Raw genomic sequence first — 23013 nt, forward strand, 5'->3', positions numbered from 1 at the left:
TCTGTGTAGGAAAGGAAACTTTTTTGATACAAAAGCACTGCATATCAGAGGTGACAATGTGCTGCTGTTGCCTGATGCTTTGGAGCTTTAGCACTGAACATATTATCAAAAATAAAGGTCTTGTCTGCCAGAAATGCATGTGCATCTTATTTGCACAAGGATCCTTAGGCATTGTTTCTAAGATATAAAGTAATGAGATTGCTCCCAAGTATGGGATTGTGATAATGCTGAGCCAATAAGGATTCTTAGTAATTCTCAGCCTCCAGCTGGGGAAGTAGAAGTCTCAGTATTCTGGGAACTGAGAAAAGTTTGGAAGGAGGGAGTTTGTATGAGGGACCAAACCCTGCGTATGCTTTGAGAACTTGCATGTAAGGACATGGACCCTCACTAGGACTCTGACCAGCTTCAGGATACCTGAGCAGAATAAAACCTGTGGTGCACATGGAGAGGTGTCTGGCCACCCTTAGTAGTTAGCAGGTTTAGGAAAGTCACATCTAGACTTGCATGCTAAGGAGATACCAATGGACCTTTCTTCCGTGATTGGAGCTGTTTCATCAAAACTGAGGCAGAAAGAATCTCTCTTTGCCAGGACTATTGTTCTGCCTTCTATAGGCATCAAGAACTGTCCTCTGAGACTAAAGATACAGCCTCTGACTGGAGAATGTTTTAGGTCCCAAATCACTGAACACAGGAAATTATCCTGAAGGCATATCACTGTGTACTTGCTATTTTACAGCAAGTCTATACTTGGTTTTGAACTCATCTTTGTATTTATAGACTTCCTGTATCCTTCTCAATACAGGGCAAATGGGGCAAAAGCCAGAGCTCTGCTCTGGGTGAGCCCATGGTCCCGCACAGGATGACTTACTGTATTTTGGTGGTTTGGGGCATACCACTCTAACGGCAGCCATACATTGTTGGGATATCACTCTTCTGAAGCATGTTCTTACTCCCCACTGCCTCTCCCAGCTCTCCTGCCCTTTGCAGGCACCACTGCCTGTCTTGTTTGCCAGCTCAAAGGCTGAGAATTTGCCCAGTTGTGGTGAAGAACTTGGTGGTGTAAAAAGAGAGAGAGAGAATGAGTCTTGTTGAGGTTCAACATTTTGCTATTTTTTTGAGATTCAAAAAAATGGAAGAAGGAATTTGCTTTATAGGATAATCATGCACACTGTATTTATTGCAGGGGAGCATTGGTTTGCGTTATAGGTTGCTGTTAGCATTTTCATGTTTCATACCAGCTAAAGAATTTATCACAGCCATTGGTATGTCTTCACAACTTAGAATGCTATCCATAGCTACTGCTGCATGTGGCATCCAGCCTAGTTGGGTTTATCCCAAAGACTCTAGCAACCTCCCCTAAGAGCTCATATTGCAAGATGAGAAGTCTCTGGGGGCATCAAAGCTCCTTGAAAGATGACTTTCATATATCACAAAGAACAAGTCCTAAATAGCCATCTATCAGGCTTAGGTGCAAAGAAACTGTATAGGTTTTCCTTCATTAATTCCTTATTGTTTTGGCTGATCTCAACTCTGCAGTGACACTCCTGAAATTCATGATTATTTAGTGTCACAGCTACTTAGAAAACCCCGCAGAAACTTGCAAGAGTCACCTGGGTCAGGTGACACGGAATGGTAAAATTAAAGCAAACAAACCTAAATGGGTGCCAACGTTGCTGACCCTGGCTGCAGCACCAACACTGACTCCCACAGGACCATGGAAGGGAGCTGGGGACTTGAGGATGGACAGAGGAAAGATGTAGCAAGGGCCAAGAGGCCATTATCTGAAGTTGGCAGTGAGTTTGGAAACGAGCAGTGATACTTTTCCATATTGCTGAACTAGCATGCAGACAGTCAATGTGCTGGGGTAGTGAGTAGGAAGGCAACAAAGCTTCCCGGCTTCTTGAGAAGCCGCGCTGCCCAGGATGGTGTCTCTCATCATGGATCTGCAGCATAGAGGCGTCTCTCCTGGGATGTCCTGCATTTCTGCCCCACGGCACCTCCGGTCCGCCACCAAGCCATGCAGTTGTGTGCAGGACAGCCTCTCACACATCACTGCGGGTCCCACAAATGTGCGCTGCACAAACAGGATAAGTGTGAGAAAGATAGTGTCATGTCAAATTGGTTAAAGCAGCATCCTGCTTTTTTATAATTGATTTTTTTGGTAGCTTGGTCGGTTGATTGTTTGGTCATTTGAAAACAACCGGATTTTAGAAATTAGTGGTAGAGAGTGCAGGTGTTTTAAGATTTCCGTCAATGCAAGTGGCTGTAACAAGATGTTCCCTGCCGCTCAGTATGATTTTAATCGACTCACGCAATGACCTCTCAAGCATTTATTTGGGCAGGCTGTTTCAGAGACTAGTAAGCTTCACTCCTGAATCCAGTCTGAACTTCCCTTTGCTCAGAAACTTTGGGCTTATTTTCCACATCAGGCAAGGTGAAGGTGTTGTCCTTTTCTCCTGCTAAAGGAGCGTGTTTCCCAGAAGATCTGCTGCCTCTCCTTTTTGAGGACAACTTTATCCTTCAGGGGTAGAAATGAGTTTTTGCTTTTCACTCTAGTTCAGCTGCAGAGCCAGGGGATGGAGATGCATCCCATTCTGAGTCACTCACACGTCTACTGAGTTGTCAGGAAAAGGTCAGGCTTCAAGGATGAATTCTTCACTCGCTTGAACTTACACAGTACCACTGAGCACTTTGTTCACTCTGACAACAGTCCAGCAGTGGCCCAGGTTGGCCAGAGAGGTTGTGCAACCTCTGCTCTTGGAGGTTCATCAGGATCCAACTGAACAAAGTCCTGTACAAGCTGACCTCAGAGCCAACCCTGCTGGAAGGAGGGGGGTGGACTCGAGACCTCCTGACACCCCATCGAGCCTGCGTTTTCCTATGACCCTGTTGCCTTGGGCCAGTTCTTCTGACCTGATCAAGCTGAGCCCTGAGCATGAAATGAAGGAGCAGGAAGGAAGGTAGCATCAGCTCACTGCCCTAGAAATCAGTTCAGGCACCAGAACCTGCAGAGATGAGGGCATGATCTTGGTACATCTCCATCTGCTGCTAACACCCGCTTTTGCTGGGAGGTGTGAGGAGCTGTACAACAAGACGATTGCTGAGGGTTGTTCTGGGAAAAGCCTCTTCAGACAGTGCATGTACTCTCTTTAGGTTTCGGGTGCACTGAGTGAGACCCCAAAAGCAGCGCAATGGCTGAGGATGTTGTCCTGGCAATTGTCTCAGAGATGATCATGAGGTTGGAGTTCATCTCCATGTTTCCTTCATTGCTGGTACCCGCACTTCCATCAGGAAGATCATAACTGATGTCTTAATAGCATGAGCAGTTAGAGCTTGCGAAATTATTCACTATGGTTTTCACTGTCTTGATTTTAAAACTTCTTTCAAATTGAATATATTTGATCATTTATTGATATCCTAAGATCTAGGAATTGCCATAATTTTGCCATTACCTTTGTGGAGTTAGGGCTTTAGAACTCAAATTTATTGTCAGACACAGGCTTTTATCACAGAAAGTTTAACGTCCTAGTAATGTTTTGCTTTAATGCCAGCTGGAAGGGAAGAGTGAGAACACCTCAGGAGAAGCAGGCCTCACTTCCGATGCAAAGGGAGCTTTTAAAAGGGAAAGAAGCTTCTGGCTGAGAGTCATGGTGTGGTGATGGACCTCCGCTGGCAAATCCAGCACAGTGAGAAGAACTGGAACCGGGAAAAGGTGGAGCTCCTGGACAGGCTTGATAGAGACCGACGAGAATGGGAACGTCAAAAGAAGGAGCTGCTGAGGCGGATAGAGCAGGTAAGGGGTTATCTTGGGGGGAGCAATGGCTGGCTGCAAGCATGTGGCATTGCACCATTATTACACTCGGGCCAAGGTTGAGAGACCTTGAAGAAGGTCTCTTAAGAGAAGAGACCTTATTATTAAGAAGCAGCACAGGAACAATTTTGGTTCCTTGGCTACATCAGTGTTTCTCATGCTACAAAACAATTTACATACACTAGGGAGTAAAAGGAGAATGCTCATCATCCCTGTAAAAGACCACTTATGAGAAATCAACTCCAGGTTAAAGGCCATTTCCTGCCTCATTTCCATTACCCATGGTCACATCGATTCGTTCTGTTTGAAAGCTTTAGTGCATCTCTTCTTCATGCTCCACCACTTAATCCCACATGCAGGGTTACTCAAGGTTTGACATACAGCTTCCTGCCAAAAAAAGTCTGTTCAGCTGTGAATTAGCCACCAAAGATGCAGCTGCTGCAACTATTCAGTCTCAACTGAATTTTTTTTTTCTCTAGCAAAGGAACCTGGGGGTTAACATGAAGAGCCCCCACTGATAATAAATAAACAGCTATCAATGCTAAATATTCCAAAGACACTTCTGACCTTGGTCGCATGGATTTGGTACACACCTCTGCTATCACTGGCAAATCTGATAACTGCATACCTGTCCCCTAGTTTTTCATGCCTATCTGTACTTTCATCTGCTTAGCATTAGAAACAATTTATACCTAATGAATTCATTATCCAGCTGGAAGCCATACCAAAAATAAAAAGTTTAATGAGGGAGAGTTAATGTACTGTTTTTGACTGAACATTGTTCATCCCTGAGTCATGCATTCCAGGAAAAGTAAGAAAAACAACTAAAATTGTGGATCCTCAATTAACTGAATACTTTCTGTCCTTAGGACATGAGAAATGGAATGGCACCCGATTTGTGCGTACTCTCTAGGGAGCACCACGCTTGAATGAAGCTCAGAGTAGCTTCACAGGTTAAGCCTGTGAACTTCATGACCAGTGTTTGAAAAGGGTTCATCATCTGTGTCTGATCTTCCCATGCCAGGGCTGCAACAAGAAGCTAAAGACACCTGGCTGTAAATACTATGAGTGCAAGACTAAGCCCCAGTTTAAGCTATGTTAAACCCACGCAGAAGCACTTAAGAAAATCCTCTACTCTCTAGATATTTCTAAAATCACAGCTAAAAGTGTAGGTGTGAGTGAGAAGTGAAGAAAGACCCTTTCTTTTACAGACCAAGAAAGGTGATTTTCGAGTTTCTAAATTAAAAAAAAATCAATAAACAGTATTCTGGATTTTTTTAATCTCCCGTTTATCTGACAGCTTTTGTGTACGCTTCATGCAGCTTGTTGAGCTTATACTGTAGCCCAACAGTACATCTCCTAAAATAAAACAGCCAATGCCTATGAGCTAGGAATGCTTGTAGCAGAGCTTTCCGTCCAAATTACCTGGTTTCCAAGGTTCAGTGGCAGAAGATGCTGAGTTCTCCATGGCTTGACTAGGCTGGTTTCTAACTGTTGAGTTTCAGTGACCAAACTGCCTCTCTGAATTCTTCATGTACAGTGGGAATTAAATAACCTTCAGAAAATGCCTCAATGTACTAAGGATACGGACACAAACCTTTCTCCAGAGAGTCATTGGTACATCTTCAGATATTTATGCTGCTGTTCCTATGAACTGAGGTTTTTTACATTACCTCTTCAGTGTATCCTCAATAGCTTGAGGGACTTAACTTTGTTAAAGACTGCTTTTTCTGTTCCCTGGGAATGGGGCACATTAGACAAAGCAACAGAGAAATCCCTGTTGATGTTACCTAGCCTTTTAATTCTCTTTAAACCTGACATAACCTCTCAGTGTCATCTTGGGACAGCCCACAAAACAGCTCTTAACTAGCCCTGTAGCTGATTTCTTTTGTTACTTTTCTGAAACCTCTAGACTTCAACTATATATTTACTGTACCAGAGATTTGTACACAGAATTAGCAATAGACAGAGGAAATAAAAAAATATTACATCAAGCTCATTTCAGAGGACTAGATGACCCGGACTAGCATTTGAAATCTTGGCTACCTGCCTGCAAAACTTCACGACTCCATCTTTGCTTATAATCAAATATTTCCCTGTGTGACAGGAAGCTTCCAAGTATTTGCAGGCTTTTAGTGGAATATCCTCTCAGATTGTAGTTATGCCCTGCTTTATATGGAAACAATTAGTATATCTCTGAAGTCCTTCTCCCCAGGGTTTTTCTGTGTGTATTCCATGTATGGCAATACGTAGAGGATGAGGAGACTACACCAGTGCCTAAGTTTGAAAAACAGAGCCTAAGAGATAGCAGAAGCCTGTGTGCCAAATTTCATAGTAATGCTTTATGCCTGTCTGCTTTCACAGTGCTCCTGAATAATACATGTATGATTAGGGGGAAGCTCACACCAATGTGTAAACTATATAAAATACTTCACTCTGGATGGTTATGGGAATACTGCTTGCATATAAAAAACATGATGACCTACTTTTTCCAGAGATCAAAGTTGTGGGTTTTTTCTTTTTAAGTACACTGTCACTTTGTTTCCCCTGAGAGAATCTCCCTCCACTGTGCTCCTAAAGCTAATTGTGCACAGAGCTCACTGGCAAATATTTAAACCCACAAAGTCACCTGTATGAAAAGTTGTGTGTTTAAAGGTATAAACACACCGGGATTCAAAATCATTAGTCACTCTTGAAAAGTTAGGCCAGCATGCCTCACTTGAATTCTCCTGTCAGCTGTCAGAGAGTGAGACAGTATCTGTAGTGTTTTCTCATAAAGGTTCCCACATCATTAGCCTTAGTAGGACCTCTGAAAACCTGGAAGGGCTTGCAATTGAAACTACATGTACAGAAAACATGTGATTGCCATTTCTTCTTGCTTTGGGTCTTGCCCATATGCTGGGGAATGGACTCCAGGATCTCTTGGGATGTATCTTCCAGCCCCTGCCTTTATAGGATACTTTACATTAGCTCTTTTTAATAAATCTCTTTCAGATTTTGTATATCATGAGCAAATCACTGAAGATGAATTCTCCATTTTATAGACCTGAATCAAGCAAAAATCTCACTGATTTCAGTCCAAGTGCAAATTTAATTATTTGGGACCTAGTTTTTAATCCACATTAGGCAATACAATGTCTGTTTATTTTTCCAAGCACATGCAACAAGGTTAAAATAATGTTTTGAAGGTACTCAGTCTCCAGGGTCATAGGAGACTTGCATTTGCAGGGTATTGTCACTAATCTTAGCACGGTGCTGTAGCAAAACATCAGTTACTTATCAGATTCCTGCATGTTTGAAAATATCACTTACTTCATCTATCCTGTTGTGTTTACAATTAAAAGAGAAGTTGATTGCATAATCTAATTTTAAGATTGGCAATTTCATTAGTGGTTCACCCTCTCTTTGCCCACTTTTTGCAAAATGTAGAGTTAATAGCTTTGATGGCCCTTCTATGCATATGCATTTTCTTCAAACATGCTTTGCATGCCTAATTCATCCCTGTTACAATGCTGTTCAGTACAAATAGCCAACTTCCTAGCCATGCATTAGGGCTAGACCATCTATAAAATAGAGCCTTTGTCTTTTGTTAAGTGGAATTTTCCACCTCTGGAAAAGAGATGTACATAAAAGTGCAACCTTTATATTGCAGGCTAGAACAAAAATGCATTTGTTTTTATGAGACTCCAAGTCACTCACCCTTCCTTGAGCTTCTACTTGCATTGCTTTAGGATCTCATATCAAGATTGCTTTTAAATAACAGTGTTGATTTGTTTCCTTAAAAATCAGATTACAAACAGATGGATTATTTTGTGTATTTATACACACAGTGTGTCTATATGTATGCATATATATGTGTAAACAAGCAAAACTGTACATATGCATATTTAATCATTCAAAATCCCATGAGTAATAGCATCAAAGTCCTAGAGACCTCTCCCTTTGAGGAAGGACCACTACAGCAAACAGGCATCCCTGGAGCCAGGCAGTGATCTTGTGGTGCCTCCCCAGGGCACAGGTGCCTCGCTCCTGGGGAAGGATGGGTTCTGCAGAATGCCATACGCTACCTCAGTAATTGCTGTTCCTTGTAATTTGCCTTGTCTCCAGCTTCAGAAAGAAGTGAGCCCACGAAGAGGAGGTGGTTTTCTGTGTGACCAGAAGGAGAGTAACCTTCGTTCATTTACGGCCCAGGGGAACCTTCACGTGTCTCGTCCGATGGGGTCAAGATCCTACTCTGATTCAGATGCCATTCAGTTTGACGATCGGTCACTGTCCAAGCTGAAGGAGAGCGACCGATGCAGTGCCACAGAAAACCTCTTTCTGGAATCACTGTCTCTTGATTCCCCTGACGAGTCTGATGAGCACCGGTCTCAGCAGCATGAGCGGGAGAAATTCCTGACCGGATTAACGGAAGTATGTGCTCTTCTACCTTTTATCAAGCTGGCGTGGTGTCTCCTGTGTCAGAATTGGTACAGCGTCCCTGCTGTAGGGAGTGAGATACGGTGTCACAGGCACAGCTTTCAGTTACCCAGTGTGAATCTGGTATGGACAAGATGATTAGACCTGTGTCAATCACCTGAGAAACTGGGAGCCAGCCTAAGGGTCCCAAAGATTACCTCACCTCGTGGCCATTTGTGTTATAGATGATAACTATATTTGACACAACATACTGTTTTAGAAGGTCTTAAATCTCTTCCAGTTGTAAGTAGATACATATGTATGAAGAAACACAGGCTATATTTCATTAGTAAAGCGCTAAGTGCTGTAGAGAGGTACTTCTGGTTGTTCCATTGTGGTTGCTATCTAAATAGATTAGCACGACTAAGTGAGATGAGATGTTTAAAAAATAAAGTTGTTCTTCATCAGCAAAGTACCTACCCTGAGATCACACCGTAAAGCTATAAAGATGTAAAATGCAGTGCTGAGAGATGCCACTGGGCCATGGTGAATGTAGTCTGTGTCCTGCTAAAATCTGCACCACTGCAGGCTTGCTTTCACCAGGTCTTCATGGTTTTGTTTATGTTGTTGCCGAATGAAACCCAGGATCCCCATCCCCATATGCTGGTATAAAATAGCCTGTGAACTGGCGTATGGTATTAGTGGCACTGAGAATGTTCACACCTAACCACAACTATACACTTTAACGGTTCCTGTGAAATTAAAACCACATTAGAACTTCAAAATGCTAATATCTCCTTTATTTTCTATTGTTCCTTGAATGTAAGCAGCTGTTACAGAACAAGCATCGTTCAGAGACTGCCGGAAGCTAAAATTATCAAGCAGGCAGCATGTTGCATGGTGCAACTTTAGAACACTTTCTTCTCGTCTGAAAATTCAGATTTGTGCACATGGGATAGACAGTCGGCTTGTGCTTTGAGCCCGTAAATACTGGTTGAGGGTACACTTTATAGCGAAGAGAGAAGTAGAAGCTTCCCAGCCAGAGGTGTATCTGTCTACTCTGGCTTGAAACTTTGACTGCTCTGGAAAAGAGTTTGCCAACAGGTCAGGTCTCAAGCTCCCTGCAGGACCAGGTTCACTGCTGTGCCTGGACTTGAACATGTGCACCTGCGAAAACCTGACCCAAGCATTTCTTTGAGATGTACATTGTTACTCAGCTGAAGGATTGGGAAATCAAGTTCTTTGAGAGGAAGAACAGGAAAAAAAACATTAAGAGCGCCGCTCTTCTTACATTTTGAGTAGCTGTAGGTACCTGTGTGTTCCAGTTACGTTTTCCTCCCTCGGTGCCATAAAGGTATGGCCGGCAGTGTGGGATCCCATATTTACCACTTTTTTTTCATACATGTCCGAGTGCTCAGTGAATAATGTTGGTACCAGTGTCAGGCATCTATGTGTTGTGTTTAATTTTGATTGCTGTTTTCTTTCCTTCAAATTCAGTCTGATATTTAAGAAGGGAGATGTCTCTTCCCTTTTCTGTTTTTCAGACATTAGCACCGTTAACAAGTGTTGGCAGCAGAATTTGGTCCTTGGTGATATCTGCATAGCTCCTTTCCTTCAAAGCATGCTTTAGTGAAACCTGGGCAAAGTCATTTCCCCTCAGAGGCTTTGCTGAAGCGAGGCTGATTGGAGTTTAATGAATAGCTTAACTGGGGATGCACAGAGGCAGCTGCAGCCTGCTAGCTGTTCCTTTCCACTGTACTTTGTGGTGCTATGTGCAGTCAAAGTCAATCCAGCTTTCAACCTGATTCTCCATGCAGTTAGATCAGATTTATTCTGCAGTAACTCCACTGAAGCCACCAACGTTACTCCAGACTTTCACCAGAGTGAATGCAAGGAGGCTCAGTTTAGTCCTCTTTTTCCCCTGACTCAGGATAAATACCAGAAAGGTATTTGCTGAGTTAAGCGGTGCTCTTTTTGAATAGTCACAATTTGAAATACACTTCTGTGTTGGTAAGGTTCTTGATTTCATGAGGTCAAATAGAAGTAATAGGTACTAATACTCCTTTTTTCCTGATCATATTTTGTGTTCCCTATAGTTTATTAGAAATATAAGCAAACCGTTAAAATGATAAATGCAGAGCAATTGCTTCAGAAGCATCTATTTAAAAAAACCAACTCATTATGAGAATTGTCACAGGGAAATAATTGCCGTAAAAACATGTTAATGCCGTTAGTGAGCTGTAGGTATTCCCCCCATGAAACAAGTAATAGGCTTCCCACGCATTTAATACAGCGAGCTTAATGAGTTTCAACTGGTGCCATTTGTGGGTTCCTAGAGAACATATAATGAAATCTTCTGTCAAAGGACCCTGGTTTATCTTTATTTCAGCACAGCTAGGTCTCTGGCCTAAGATTACCTCCACACAACAAATTCACTTTACAAATACATGCTCCAAAACAATATATGGTGCACATGGGAAAAAAAGGATATTTGCAGCTTCCTTCCATTTGTGATTGCATGGGACTATGAAAATTCGAGGATGCTGCAGATTTGCCATATGGGCTTTCCTTCTGCAGCCTGTTGTCCTAATGGGATCGCCTATTCTGCTGCCTGTGTAGAAAGGAAAGAATTATTCCCGCTGGCAATTGAAGATGCCTTCTCAGAGGGAATTCAGCCACTTTTTAGAGACAAACATACCTGGGGTAACTAATGGGAACTGAATGACAAAATACCCACGAGCTAATGCCGCCAACAGGTTCCAAAATAACTTACCCTATTTGTTTCTTTTTTTCTTCAGGAGGAAGAAACACACAAAGGAAATCTTCAAAGGTGAGTAAAACTTGCAGGGAAAACCCAGCAAATATTCAGCTGCCACAGCTATAGCTCACTAGTGCCCAAACCACAGACATAGGGGCATAGCTGAGCCACCTCCTAAGCAGCCTGTGAGCCAGATTAATAGACTTACCCAGGGATTAATTTGTCTCAATATGCTTCTGTTCTGCTTTGATTAACTAGGGCCACATTCAGCTGTGGTGAGCAAAGATCAAACTCTATGAAAGTCCATGAAGCTGCAGCTCAAACTGAAGGCTGCACCTTCCTTAGCAAGTAGCGCAGACCTGTAGGTATTGATATATAGAGGAAAACAGTGCAGAGGACCTGACATGCCTGTGTGTCAGTGATGTTTTGCTCTGGACTAGATCCCATGGTCTGATCATGGTCTGCCCATGGTCTGATCCCATGGGATGAATACCCACCTAACCCTAGAGTGCATTAGCTGTGCTTCTGGAGACCACCTTCCAGCTCGCTTTCAGCCCAAAGGAACCCAGCACGTGCCTTCCTGATGCAAACAAGTGCCTCTGAATAGGAGATCCACTTCAAAACCACACTCCTGATCTCACCTAACTCCCTAACATCCAGGCACCCTAACTGCAGCTGGTGCTCTTGATTAAAAACTCACAGTGTGGTTTTACTGGATCCTCCAGATCACTGATAGATAAAACCCACTGCTTGCTGAATCCTCACCCACCTTGAGTTACCTCATTGAGCCGGCTCTGATAACTACACTCATTTTAATTTTTAAGTAGTTCCATTCAGAAAACTTCTTTATTTGTTTAACTTTTTCTTAAAAGAAAGCAGTAGGACAACTCAGCTGAATGCCTGTAATTTGTACAGACTAGCAAAATGTGGGAAAGCCAAAAATTCAGCATTATCACATAGCAATTCCCTTTGGTTGAACGGAGCTCAACTCAGTTGAGCTCAACTCGCCAAGCCAGTTCAGTGTAACATCCAGCATGTAGGCTGGATGTCCCACATCGCTACGCACCAGCTGTACAGCCTGGGCGATCTCAGGAGCGGGGATGGGCTTGCTGATTCCCCAGCAAGTCAGAAATACTCCACACTTGCTTTGAAAAGCGTGCCTCATATTGTTGCAAACACTCATTTTCTGTGAATGGTGTATTTCTGAAATGCATTCTACTGCTCCATATTTCAGACATTTGCCAAACAGTAATCCATGAGAAAGCAGTAGATTAAGACCCGTTAATAAACCATTTGATACTTTTAATGACACGAGGGACACTTGCAGCTATTTTAAAGGTAATAAAAGGGAACTTTAATGAAGAGAAGGCTAAAGTGGTTTTATATATAAGCAGATTGTGAAAATTTGGTTTCCTCAGTTAGTTTGCTGCTCAATATAAGTTATTCTGTGAGAGTTTCCAAGCCTATGACTGACTCTCGTGTTCTCCTCTCCAGGGCAATGTCTGTTTCTTCCATGTCAGAATTTCAGCGCTTGATGGATATTTCTCCGTTTCTACCAGAAAAAAACTTGCCTTTATCCAGCAGCAAAGATGACATAACCCCTCCCCTGTCTCCTGATGATCTGAAATACATCGAGGAGTTCAACAAAAATTGGGATTACAGTAACACTAGGAACCATGATGGGGCCACTGAGAAGCCTGCAGAAGGCTGGGCGGAAAGGACAGAAATTGGGAAAGCTGGGAATGAACCTGCTTCAGATCCCTTCCAGGCATCATCATGGTACCTCACCACCAGTGTCACTATGACGACTAACACCATGACCAGTCCAGAGCACTGCCAAAAGCAGCCAATGAGGAGTCACGGTGTAAGCGAAAAAATGGGAGTGCGGGTCTTTCACAGCCCACCGGTTGTTCGCAGGTTTGATAACTCGGTGATAGCTGGCAGCGAAGGGAAAAACCAGGTTGAGCCAGACTTCCTGTTTTCTGTGACCAAAGCTATGGGGAATGTCGCTGAGCCAAAAGGTGCTTCCTCAGATATGTTTGGAAGGTGGTCTTGTGACCTGGCCAAACATCATAAGGATTTTCTGGAGAGTGGTCTTCATCCCATTGAACGTCCTATTTGCACTACTGTGGGCTTTGCCTCACCCTTGCACAGCTTGGAGATGTCCAAAAACATGAGTGACGACATGAAGGAGGTCGCTTTCTCTGTCCGAAACGCAATACGCTCTAATTCAACGGAGCCTCAGTTTAAGGACACCGCGTGTCAAACCAACGGTATGAGGACGACAGGGACGCAGACCACCCAGACGATCAGCGTTGGCTTGCAGACGGAGACCCTGCGCAGTATCACCAGCAGTCCACACAAGTGTCTGACACCAAAGGGGGGGTCCACGCCTGTCTCTTCACCATCCAGAAGCCTAAGAAGCAGGCAAGTGACCCCCGTCATTGAAAAGGTCCAGGCTAAGTTTGAACGCACATGCTGCTCCCCCAAATACGGCTCTCCAAAGTTGCAAAGAAAAATCCTTCCCAAATCAGACCAGCCAAATAACCGGACTTTGCCTGGCACACCTCAGAAAGGATTCAGCGAGTCTGCTTGGGCTAGATCAACTACGACAAGGGAGAGTCCTGTCCACACCACCATCAATGACGGCCTCTCCAGTTTGTTCAACATTATTGACCACAGCCCCATCTTTCATGAGACCTTCCAAAAATGCCCCAAATCTAGCAGCCGGTCCCGGTCAGCAGAACCCAGACCAGAACTGGGCCCATTGCAGGAGCCATGTACAAATGCCCGTGGCAGATCACCCAGTCCTCTCCGGTTGGGGACAGAGCCGCAAAAGGAAGAAGGGACAGAGGTGACAAGTATCAGGCAGGACTTATCTGCCCCTCCAGGTTACACACTTACAGAAAATGCTGCCAGGATCTTGAATAAGAAACTTTTGGAGCATGCCTTAAAGGAAGAGAGAAGGCTACCTTCACACAGCCCACCAAATCTTAGCAATGACAACAGCACAGGAGAAATTGTCAAAGTAGATCCAGGGTCCATAGAGGTAATGAGTTTGTTTGTTTTTCCCCCTATAGCTAAATGTACTCTTCTTTGAACAAATGCATTGTGAGATCTCTTGCAGGCCTAGTGAGTATTTACAAGGAATATCCTTGTCCTGTCATGGTACCACCAGCGAGTCCCAGTCGTGAAACTATTGGATTAGTCACTGAAGAACTCGTTAAAGAATTGAGTTTCTATCCTGACAGCTTATCAGGCTTGAAAGCATCAGAAGAGCTTTATCCTTTACAGGATAAAGATGCCTTTATAGGATAAAAACGGTTCTCCCCTGAATGTCTGGGATAAGGGTTTTCTGACACAAAACGCACCACGTGTTACAGATGCGCTAGGGACTCTAGGTTTGAGTAAATTTCTCTTTTATGCTGGATGGAAAGGTAGACACTTTCTCCTACACAAGAATGGGTGTTAAGTTTGTGTGAAAAACAGCCTCTAAACCAAACAGCCCTGAACTAAAACTTCAGGGCCTTCGGCGTACCTTTTCTGGATGTATCTGGTTAAGTTTGGCTCGGGTCTGTGAATGTGATTAAATGGCATGACTTTTGGTACCCACTGTTGCTGCATCACAAAAATAAGAAAAAGGAGGGAAAAAATGGTTAATCAACTAGTCTAAACACATACCTACTTAGTGTTTAAGAACTCTTTATTGATAATTTGCTGCCAACAGTGCAACGGTCATCACCTGTCTCAGCAAGGATGTCCAGGTACTGGGGGTCAGGTGCAGTAATGTGCTAGAGCGATCAACACAAAAGAGGGTGTAATGATGGACAAAAGCTTTCAGGTATCAGTGTCTAAGCCTTCTGTTTCTGGTGAACCTTTGTGCACGTGAAAGTGTTGCCCTGAGGGGTCCAGGAGAAGGTGAGTTATGCCCAGCTCTTCCCAGCGCGTGTTGTCTTTCTGGGACAGCACTGAGATGGCATGTTCTCTGCTGGTTGGGGATGCTCCCCATCATCTTCCCTGCCCTGTGCCCCTGCCCCTTTAGCATCCTGATGTTTCAGTGGGCCCCAGCTGCAGGGCAGCAGCTCCTCCTTGTCCCCTGCGCACCCCAGATATGCCACCTTGGTCTCACCAGGCTGAGTTCTACCACTCCTGCCTCGGATAGCTTCAAGGGGAGGCTCAAAACCCATTTCCTAACTCAACATGTGGCTTGAAGATCTGTGGGGACCTGAGCACTGAGACTTTTGGCCTGCAGGTTGACTTGCAGTAGTGGGTGGTTCTCAATGGACAACTGGGGTTTCTGCTGGAGGAACTGCTCAGAGGATGTGATCCTTTTTGCCTAACAGAGGATCCAAAGCTGAGGATATATTCCCTATATGCAGTTTAAATAGGGAATAGGGAAGTTTGTACATGTAAAAAAGAAACCACGTGCACTATATAATGAAAGAAATGAATGAAAGTGAATGAAAAGCAGGCTTTGTGCACAAACCTCAGAGTGAATAGAAATGGAAAGCAAACTCATTTATTTGACTCTTTCTAGATAGCTCTGTATTCTGTCCTGAGTTTGAAATACTGGAAATGCACTACTGGTCTTTCTAATACAGAGCATTGTACTCTTAAAGGTTCAACCCAGCTTTGCCTTCAAGGCAAAAAAAACTGCGTCTTGTAAATGTCTCAGCAGTTTTCAAGTATAAGTGAACAGATGTCATTCCACATCATCACAAATGGCTGCTGGCAAAAAGCAACTAGTGTCAGTACCTAAGTTTGATGCAGGGAGACATTTGGGTTAATGCTGTATAGCAAAAACTCATTGGCCATCAACCTGGCAGAAAATTGCTTCTTTTTGTGAATTTCAGTTTCTTTTGCCTGATTTTTTGAGTTCTAAGCCTCAGAGCTGAGATTTGGTTTTCCTTGCAGCTCCTTACTCGGTTGTTATGACTGTTGGCCAGATGCACAGGTTATGATTTTTGGATGGTCCTGTAATTTCTCGGGAATGTGCATTGAAAAGGAAGGTGGTGGGTGTTCACACGATGAACTAGCTTTTCCTAGGTGAGATGGTGTTCTACATGATGTACTTAAAGGAGCATGGATTCACTGCTGAAAACAAAACCGCAATTGAGTTTAGACTCTGCAGATGCCTTGGGTTATTTATGGATTACACTGACCGCACAAATTCCACTTTGTACAAATTCCACTTAGCACATTTTGTACAAAGCCAGACACAGCAGTTCAGCAAATGATCTTGAAGGAGGCAGGCTGTGCTTGGGGCAGTGTCATGTCAGTGCTGCCCCTGCCACCCTCCCTTAAATTCCTGCTCTGCTTCTCCCTCACCTGCTGGTTTCTGGCCAAGACAAGTGACCTTCTTACCACCGAAAGCCTTCTTGTTTCTGCAGTCATGGCATGGTATAGGAATGACTTTTAGCCTTGCATGGAACACCTGTTGGTGGCTTTTCTTTCATTCGAGCTTCCGAGTGGTTCAGTTACGTAGCTTCCTTTTAAATTCCTAAATTCCTGCTCTGCTTCTCCCTCACCTGCTGGTTTCTGGCCAAGACAAGTGACCTTCTTACCACCGAAAGCCTTCTTGTTTCTGCAGTCATGGCATGGTATAGGAATGACTTTTAGCCTTGCATGGAACACCTGTTGGTGGCTTTTCTTTCATTCGAGCTTCCGAGTGGTTCAGTTACGTAGCTTCCTTTTAAATTCCTGCTATTCATATATATTATTTACGTACATACGTATGTGTGCATGTGAGCCTATAAGCATACAGAGTGCTAATAACTTTGTATTTTCTAACCTTCCCAGAGGTGCTTATAAGCAAATTCATACCCACACAGAGCAGCCTACTCGTGTCTTATCTTGCTAATTCACTAAACCACTCTTACTTGCATATCATGGGATTTATAAATATTACTATTAAAAATGCAGAGTGGCATTACCTAACAATGTAAGAGCTGGATGAACATTTTATGACTAGCAAGGGTGTAAATCATGGAGGTTACACAACAGTCCTGGATGGTGGGTCAGGCTCATTTCTGGAGACAGCACGGGGAAAGGACCATCCCCAGAGAGGCATCAAGGAGAGGGCAGCTGCTGCTCGCGAAGGCGGAGCAATTGCCGCACACTTGCCGCTGAACTGTTTAGCATGGAAGGGGGATGGTAAAAAGAGGGGATGGTGTGAAAAGGAAAGGTGCTTTGCTTTAGCTTGAGCCTCCCATCCAGCGTCGCTGTTGAATAGGAACAGGGGAGAAGGATGCGGCAAAGGGCTTTCATGAAACCTGAACAACATAAGCATGAGCAACATGAGAAACACGAGCAACAGAAAACACCTGTCTCTTTTTCACTTATTAAAGATTTCCTAAGCAGAAATTCTCTCTTGAAATCAAACAAAGGAAAAAAAAAAGTACAGCTTTACTCATCTTTCATAGCAATATGGTTTTTCTGTAGCCCTAATCAAGGTTGGCAAAGGATGAGATGTCTTTGCTGAGTGGAAATGTTTGGTTTGTTTAATGCTATGTCCACTTCTGAGATTGTGCTAGGATTGTAAAGGTTGGTTTGTTTACTTCCTTCCTTTCTAAATCTTTTTCTGCTAGTGGCTTATCTCTTATTTTTGATTATTAGTTCCCCTGTGATAACAGCGGTAACATGATCTGAGTGGGTAGTAATACCTGGAGACGTCTTCCTTGCTGACATGAAACCTTCACTTTAAAAAAAAATAATTGATTAAAACAGTTCTTTCCAACCTACTTGCTTTCTTTTTCTTTTCTGTCTGTTCTGTCCAGAACCAAACTGTCTTATTAACTGCCCCCTGGGGACTCTAACCCTGCCTGCCTCACTGCTGTAAGTCCTTTCTACCTTGTTTCCAGACCTTTCCGAAAGCGGTCATTTTTGAATGCGTGAGTTAACGAAAGGAAATAAATGGCCACAGCTCCAGAAGTATCGGCGCGCACCCAACACCCCTGTGGGGTCCTTCGGATGCGACTGTCAGGGAGCACCCAGGATAGGAGCCCGTCTGCCATCTCCTGTGGCAGCACGGGCTATGGAGAGGTCACCCTTAAGTCAAAATCTGTGCTGTTGGGGTTTTTTGTTAAACTTTTAAAACTTGGCAAAATTTAAGGCCAACATAAAGGTATGCAAAAATGTTGGGGAGGGATTCAGCTTTATAAGATGGGCTGGGGAGGGGGCTTCAGCACCAGCCCATGGCTGATGGTCACCTCTGCTCATTCAGCTGTTCCTGGCTCAGTTTTGGCCAGTGGCTGGGGTTGCTGCAGCGGAGGGGGAGAAAAATCCGTGCAGACATGAGCTGTGACCGTCTACTCCCCCTCAGAACCAGAAAACGGGTTTATTTATGTATTAATATAGGCCTGGACACAGTGGCTGACATCCTGGCTTAGGACATAGCTAGAAACTAAAGCTGAAATTATCTTTCTCGTTTTCAACGTTGGGGCTAAGAAGTGCTGCCTCTCCACCCATGTCCCCAGGCAACCCTCAGACTAAATTACCCACGTGGTAATAATTTTATTAAAACCTTTCTAGCTATGACAGCTACGCGTGGTAAGCGAGGAGGGGGTTTCACAAACTATTCCGGACAGTTTGTCACGGCTGGATTTCCTTAGCCGAGGAAGCCACACTGAGGGTGGGGCTGACTGACTCAGCAGCCAGCAGGTTGTGTGATTACGTTGCCGGTCATTTGTTGGCCCCAGAGCAACACCAATCCCTGGCACAGCTTTGTGTGGTGCTGGGCATGTGTACATCACAGATCAGATGAGCTTAGCTCTGCCCTTGAGTAAAAGCTGACCCACATCTGTGGGCAGACTGGAGAGAGGCTTTTGGACTGGGAGGCAGCAGTGGAAATAAACGTTATTCTCGCCATGCTGACTCCCATTTACTGCTATAAACTAGGATAAAACAGCCAGAAGCAAGCAGCGCTCTAGAGATACCATTCTAAGCTGCTGTGTAGAAAGAGGCTAAGACAAAGCCAGCAAATCTCACAGCCTCAATTCCCTGTGCTGCGCTGCCTGCGAGTGCTGCTGTGCATACGGATTGCTCTTAACAAATCCGGGTCTAGTGGCAGCTTTCACAGACCATATGTTGCCCCAGGCACAACGGGATAAGGTGAAGTAAGGACACAGAGTCAGTCTTCTTGACAGCACCGATCCATGTTTTAGCCTTACTGTTGTTTTAGCAAGGGTTGTTGTGAAGCCTACGAGACGGGGCGAGGGCACAGAGAGGCAGCGGTGCAGGCCTGGGCTCCACAGCCCCCAGACCACTTCTGCAATGGCTCGCTGGTCTCGCTCTCTGCAAACGCTGAGGGCAGATGAGCACAGCTCTGCCTGGGGTGATGTGTGACTGTGGATCACCCTGTTGTCTGCGTACTGCCCACAGGCACTGAGGTTCACCCTCCCCAAGTCTGACAACGCACTCTTCCCAAAACATGCACCTACACAAGCTCCATTTCCCATACCTCAGCTCCGTGTCTTCGAAATTGGTCTTTCTGGCATGTAACATTCATGTTTGGTCCTCCCACTGCAACGGAGAGGTTCAATGGCATATCACCTTGTTTGTTCACTGCCAATCACATCATGTTACCTACTCCAATATTCTCCATCCTTGGTCACGTTTCTCCTCCTCCTTTGCTTCCTACTGCATTGTTCTACTGCTGCCTTGGTTTCCCCTTCCCTTACCGTGCAAGAGCTTTTCCCTTGCCTTGTATCGTTTCTGCTCTCTCTCTCTCTTCATTTATCACCAGTTTGCGTTCTGATTTTGAGACCGGGTCTTACTGACCTCTCCTGTCCTCTCCAGTGACTGCTCCTCAGTGTACACATTTCTGTAGGTTGACAAACTCCTCTGATTTGCTTTTGTAAGTTAAAAAGCATGCGATGAAATTCAGAAGTTTGGCTTTGGCACTACGAGACTTGCTCCCACAATCACCCATCTTGATGTAAGGAGCGTTCAGAGCGAGCCAGGAAGCCTAGTTGTGCTATGAGCATGGGCCATAAGTATTAGAAGCAATTACCCACTTATGTGAGGGTGAAAAATACAACTGCACACTGTTTCAAATCGCAAAGGCAGGCTACCAAGCCTGAGCATTGGCAAGGTGACAGAGAAGGAGAAGGTCAGAGGGTTTTTTTCATTTCTGTGAATTTCATCTTTAATGTACAATACCACTGAATCCTGTAATTCCAGCTTTAGCTGCTGGCAGTAAGGAGTGACGTTCCAGAAGATGAAATCTGTAGGTAAGCCTCATCTTTAACGCAGCTGGAGACCATAACTAGTCCTGTAGTCATTATTCTGAGCTCTGAAGCCGACAAAAGGAGCCGGTGGTTGATTTTTGCCCCACTTGCAAATGCCAAACCTGGCGCTTTTATACCAGGTCAGCAGGTAGGCCCAAGTGGTGAATAGTGGATTTTCCTGAATTATCATGCAAATGTACTTTTCAGCTCTTCCCTTTCTAGCACAAGGAGAATGAGCAAATGGAAGTTTGTCAGCTACTCCAGCTCATCCCAGGACTCCTTCTTTCATTCTGTCCTTACCTGTTCCATGAGTCACTGACATACAGGCAGACACCCGGAGCCCACAGACAGTCTGATGGCCGCGCTTGCTTTTCTCCCGCGACATGACAGATGCTTAGCTTTGGTTGGAATTGTTTTTTTTTTCCTTTTGCTTCTTAATTCTTTGGGCATCCAGACAGCCTCTAATGCAAGTCACTAACCGCTGTTTTGCTTTCTTGGCTGCCAAGGAACTACCTTGTTCTGCACTAGCCCCGTCCCTCCAACCCTGCTTCTCCCGGCCAGAGAGACCAGCAAACCGGCGCCCACCGTCGCGATGGGCTTCACACTCCCCTACTGCCTCACAGTCGCAGTCCACCGGAGACCTGACTTCCTCGGAGGAGAGCGGAAGCAAGGAGCCGCCGGCAGAGACCCCCGGCCAGGGAGGCGAGCCGGCCTAATGCCACACGGGAACGGGGCGGGGAGGAGGCTGCCACTCGCCTCCGCCAGGTCACCCGCCAGCCGTCTCTGCCGCGAAGGAGAGAGGTCCTCTTGGAGAGGTCAAGGAATGTTCACAGCTGCTGAATGTCCGACCCGGGAAACAGAGGTGTTTCTAGAATGAAACAGTTAATGTGCCTGTAATAACTTAATTTTTTTCATAGCTGAGAAAACTATTTTTGTCTCCATCTTTTTTACAAACAGTATATTAACAGAAAAAAAAAAACCAAACAAAAAAAGGGTAAAAATGATATACAGTAAGATTTAAAATAAAATGTAAATTAAGTTTTAAGGGAATTTGAATATGTGCTCGCGCTCTCTCCAAATACTGACTGCCTTTTGGTTATATTTGCACTGTTACGTTTTCGATTTTGGTTTTGGGATTTCTGTTGGTTTGTTGGGTTTTTTTTTTTTACTATTTTTATTTTATTTTGTGTAAACCTAGGGTCTTAAGTTAATTTTATTCTATTTTAATGTCAGTGTTATCGTTTTTTAAAAGTAAGGTTCTTAAAGATGCTTCAACTGTCTGAAGCGATACCTTTTAAGTAGTGAAGAAAGCCATTAAGCTAGTTCACTAGACTTGTATGGTTTCAGATGGAGGGGAATACAGGTAAACACAAGAAAAAGTGTAAGAAAAAGAATGCCTCAGAAAGCCTTCTGGAGTTAGCTGTAAAATACACCTACGATACTTGACTTGCATGCCTCGGGGTCCTCGCACTTTAGTGCATGTACATACTGCTACTGTACTTCTGCCATCACATAAATGTGAGTCGATCTGTTTCACTGTAGCATTGTTGTGAATTTACCTGTACTGTACTTTTCTTGTTGGTATTCTTGCATTGACTATACAAAAAGAGTTTTTAAATTATTGTTAGCAGTTCAACTGGCTATGTACAGCGTTTACTGAGAACTCCCTTCATTTTGGGAAAACCGTGGAGCTCTCTGGGCATACTAAACTGTAACTGGTCTTGTCTAAGAGTCTGTTGGAGACCATGTGAAGTGGAAATAAAACCCTCAGTATTTACAAGCTTCCTGAGTGCTTCATAATGCTGCATTTTTCTGATGGTACTTCCTGGGTTCATTTAACCGGTGTGGGTAGAAACCCCCCGAATTCTCCCTTTATTCATAAGGGAAGAATAATGCTTCCTTATACGAAATAAATCATGGCAAAGCCAAATATTGTGCTGTGCTCCACAGATTCCTGTGAGCACTGGATCAGGCCATGGGAAGGTTTCTAAATTTCTAAATTAGAGGGTGGTGAGGCACTGGAACAGATTGCCCAGAGAAGCTGTGGATGCCCCATCCCTGGAAGTGTTCAAGGCCAGGCTGGATGAGGCTTTGAGCAACCTGGTCTGGTGGAAGGTGTCCCTGCCCATGGCAGGGGGGTTGGAACTAGATGGTCTTTAAGGTCCCTTCCAACCCAAACCATTCTGTGATTTTATGATTCTGTGAAATTCCCTCACTGAACTCTGTGCAAGCGCTGCTTGCAGAGTTAGCCGGACCCATCTTCTCAGCTCCTCTGAGGCCATATGGCTTGTTGCTTCCCGACATACATGGGAGTCAAAACCAGCCAGCTTAGGACAATACAAAAAACATGACACGTCCCATGTTAATCCAAGCTTAGGTCTCGTCTGCAGTGCACAGACACCAATAAAACCAGGACTTTTGTAAAACCAGCGTCTAACACTGAGAAGTAAATGCAGCCGAGAATTTGCACCCTTCCAAGAGGTGGAAACCTCTCAAGCTACTTTACCTGGGACCTTCTGTTTGGCCACATGCTTTCTCTGGGAGCGTGAACTGCTTTGACTAGTTATCCCACCCCTGAAGCGGCTCATTCCTGTTGGATTTCCTTTGCCAAAGCTTTCTGAGGCTCATTTGTTGAAGAGCACCATCTGGGATCCCTAGAAGCCTTCCTGGTTAGCTCTGTCGAGTGATAAGCCCTTCATATCCTGTCCTGCTGTGTCACGGCCAGCTTTCTAGGAAGCTTAATTCAGCTGTTGGATGAGAACAGACTCCCTAGCTGTTGGGTTAGCTCCCAGACACCAGCCAGTTGAGGTCTGATTTCT

At 44.4% G+C, this 23013-nt stretch overlaps 1 protein-coding gene across 1 annotated transcript in view; it reads left to right on the top strand.

The window, feature by feature from the left end:
• The window catches only part of MTCL1 (microtubule crosslinking factor 1), a 51844-nt gene extending 29870 nt beyond the window's left edge, over positions 1-21974 (top strand). Inside the window, 6 exon segments of the mRNA XM_010150560.1 lie at positions 3552-3621; positions 3624-3793; positions 7919-8224; positions 11008-11039; positions 12462-14016; positions 20701-21974. Of these exon segments, the coding sequence (XP_010148862.1) occupies positions 3552-3621; positions 3624-3793; positions 7919-8224; positions 11008-11039; positions 12462-14016; positions 20701-20910 (2343 nt within the window). The 3' untranslated portion in view covers positions 20911-21974.
• Positions 21975-23013: the final 1039 nt, after the last annotated feature.

Source organism: Eurypyga helias, unplaced genomic scaffold (genome assembly GCF_000690775.1).
Source record: "Eurypyga helias isolate BGI_N326 unplaced genomic scaffold, ASM69077v1 scaffold11094, whole genome shotgun sequence".
Taxonomy (NCBI): Eukaryota; Metazoa; Chordata; class Aves; order Eurypygiformes; family Eurypygidae; genus Eurypyga; species Eurypyga helias.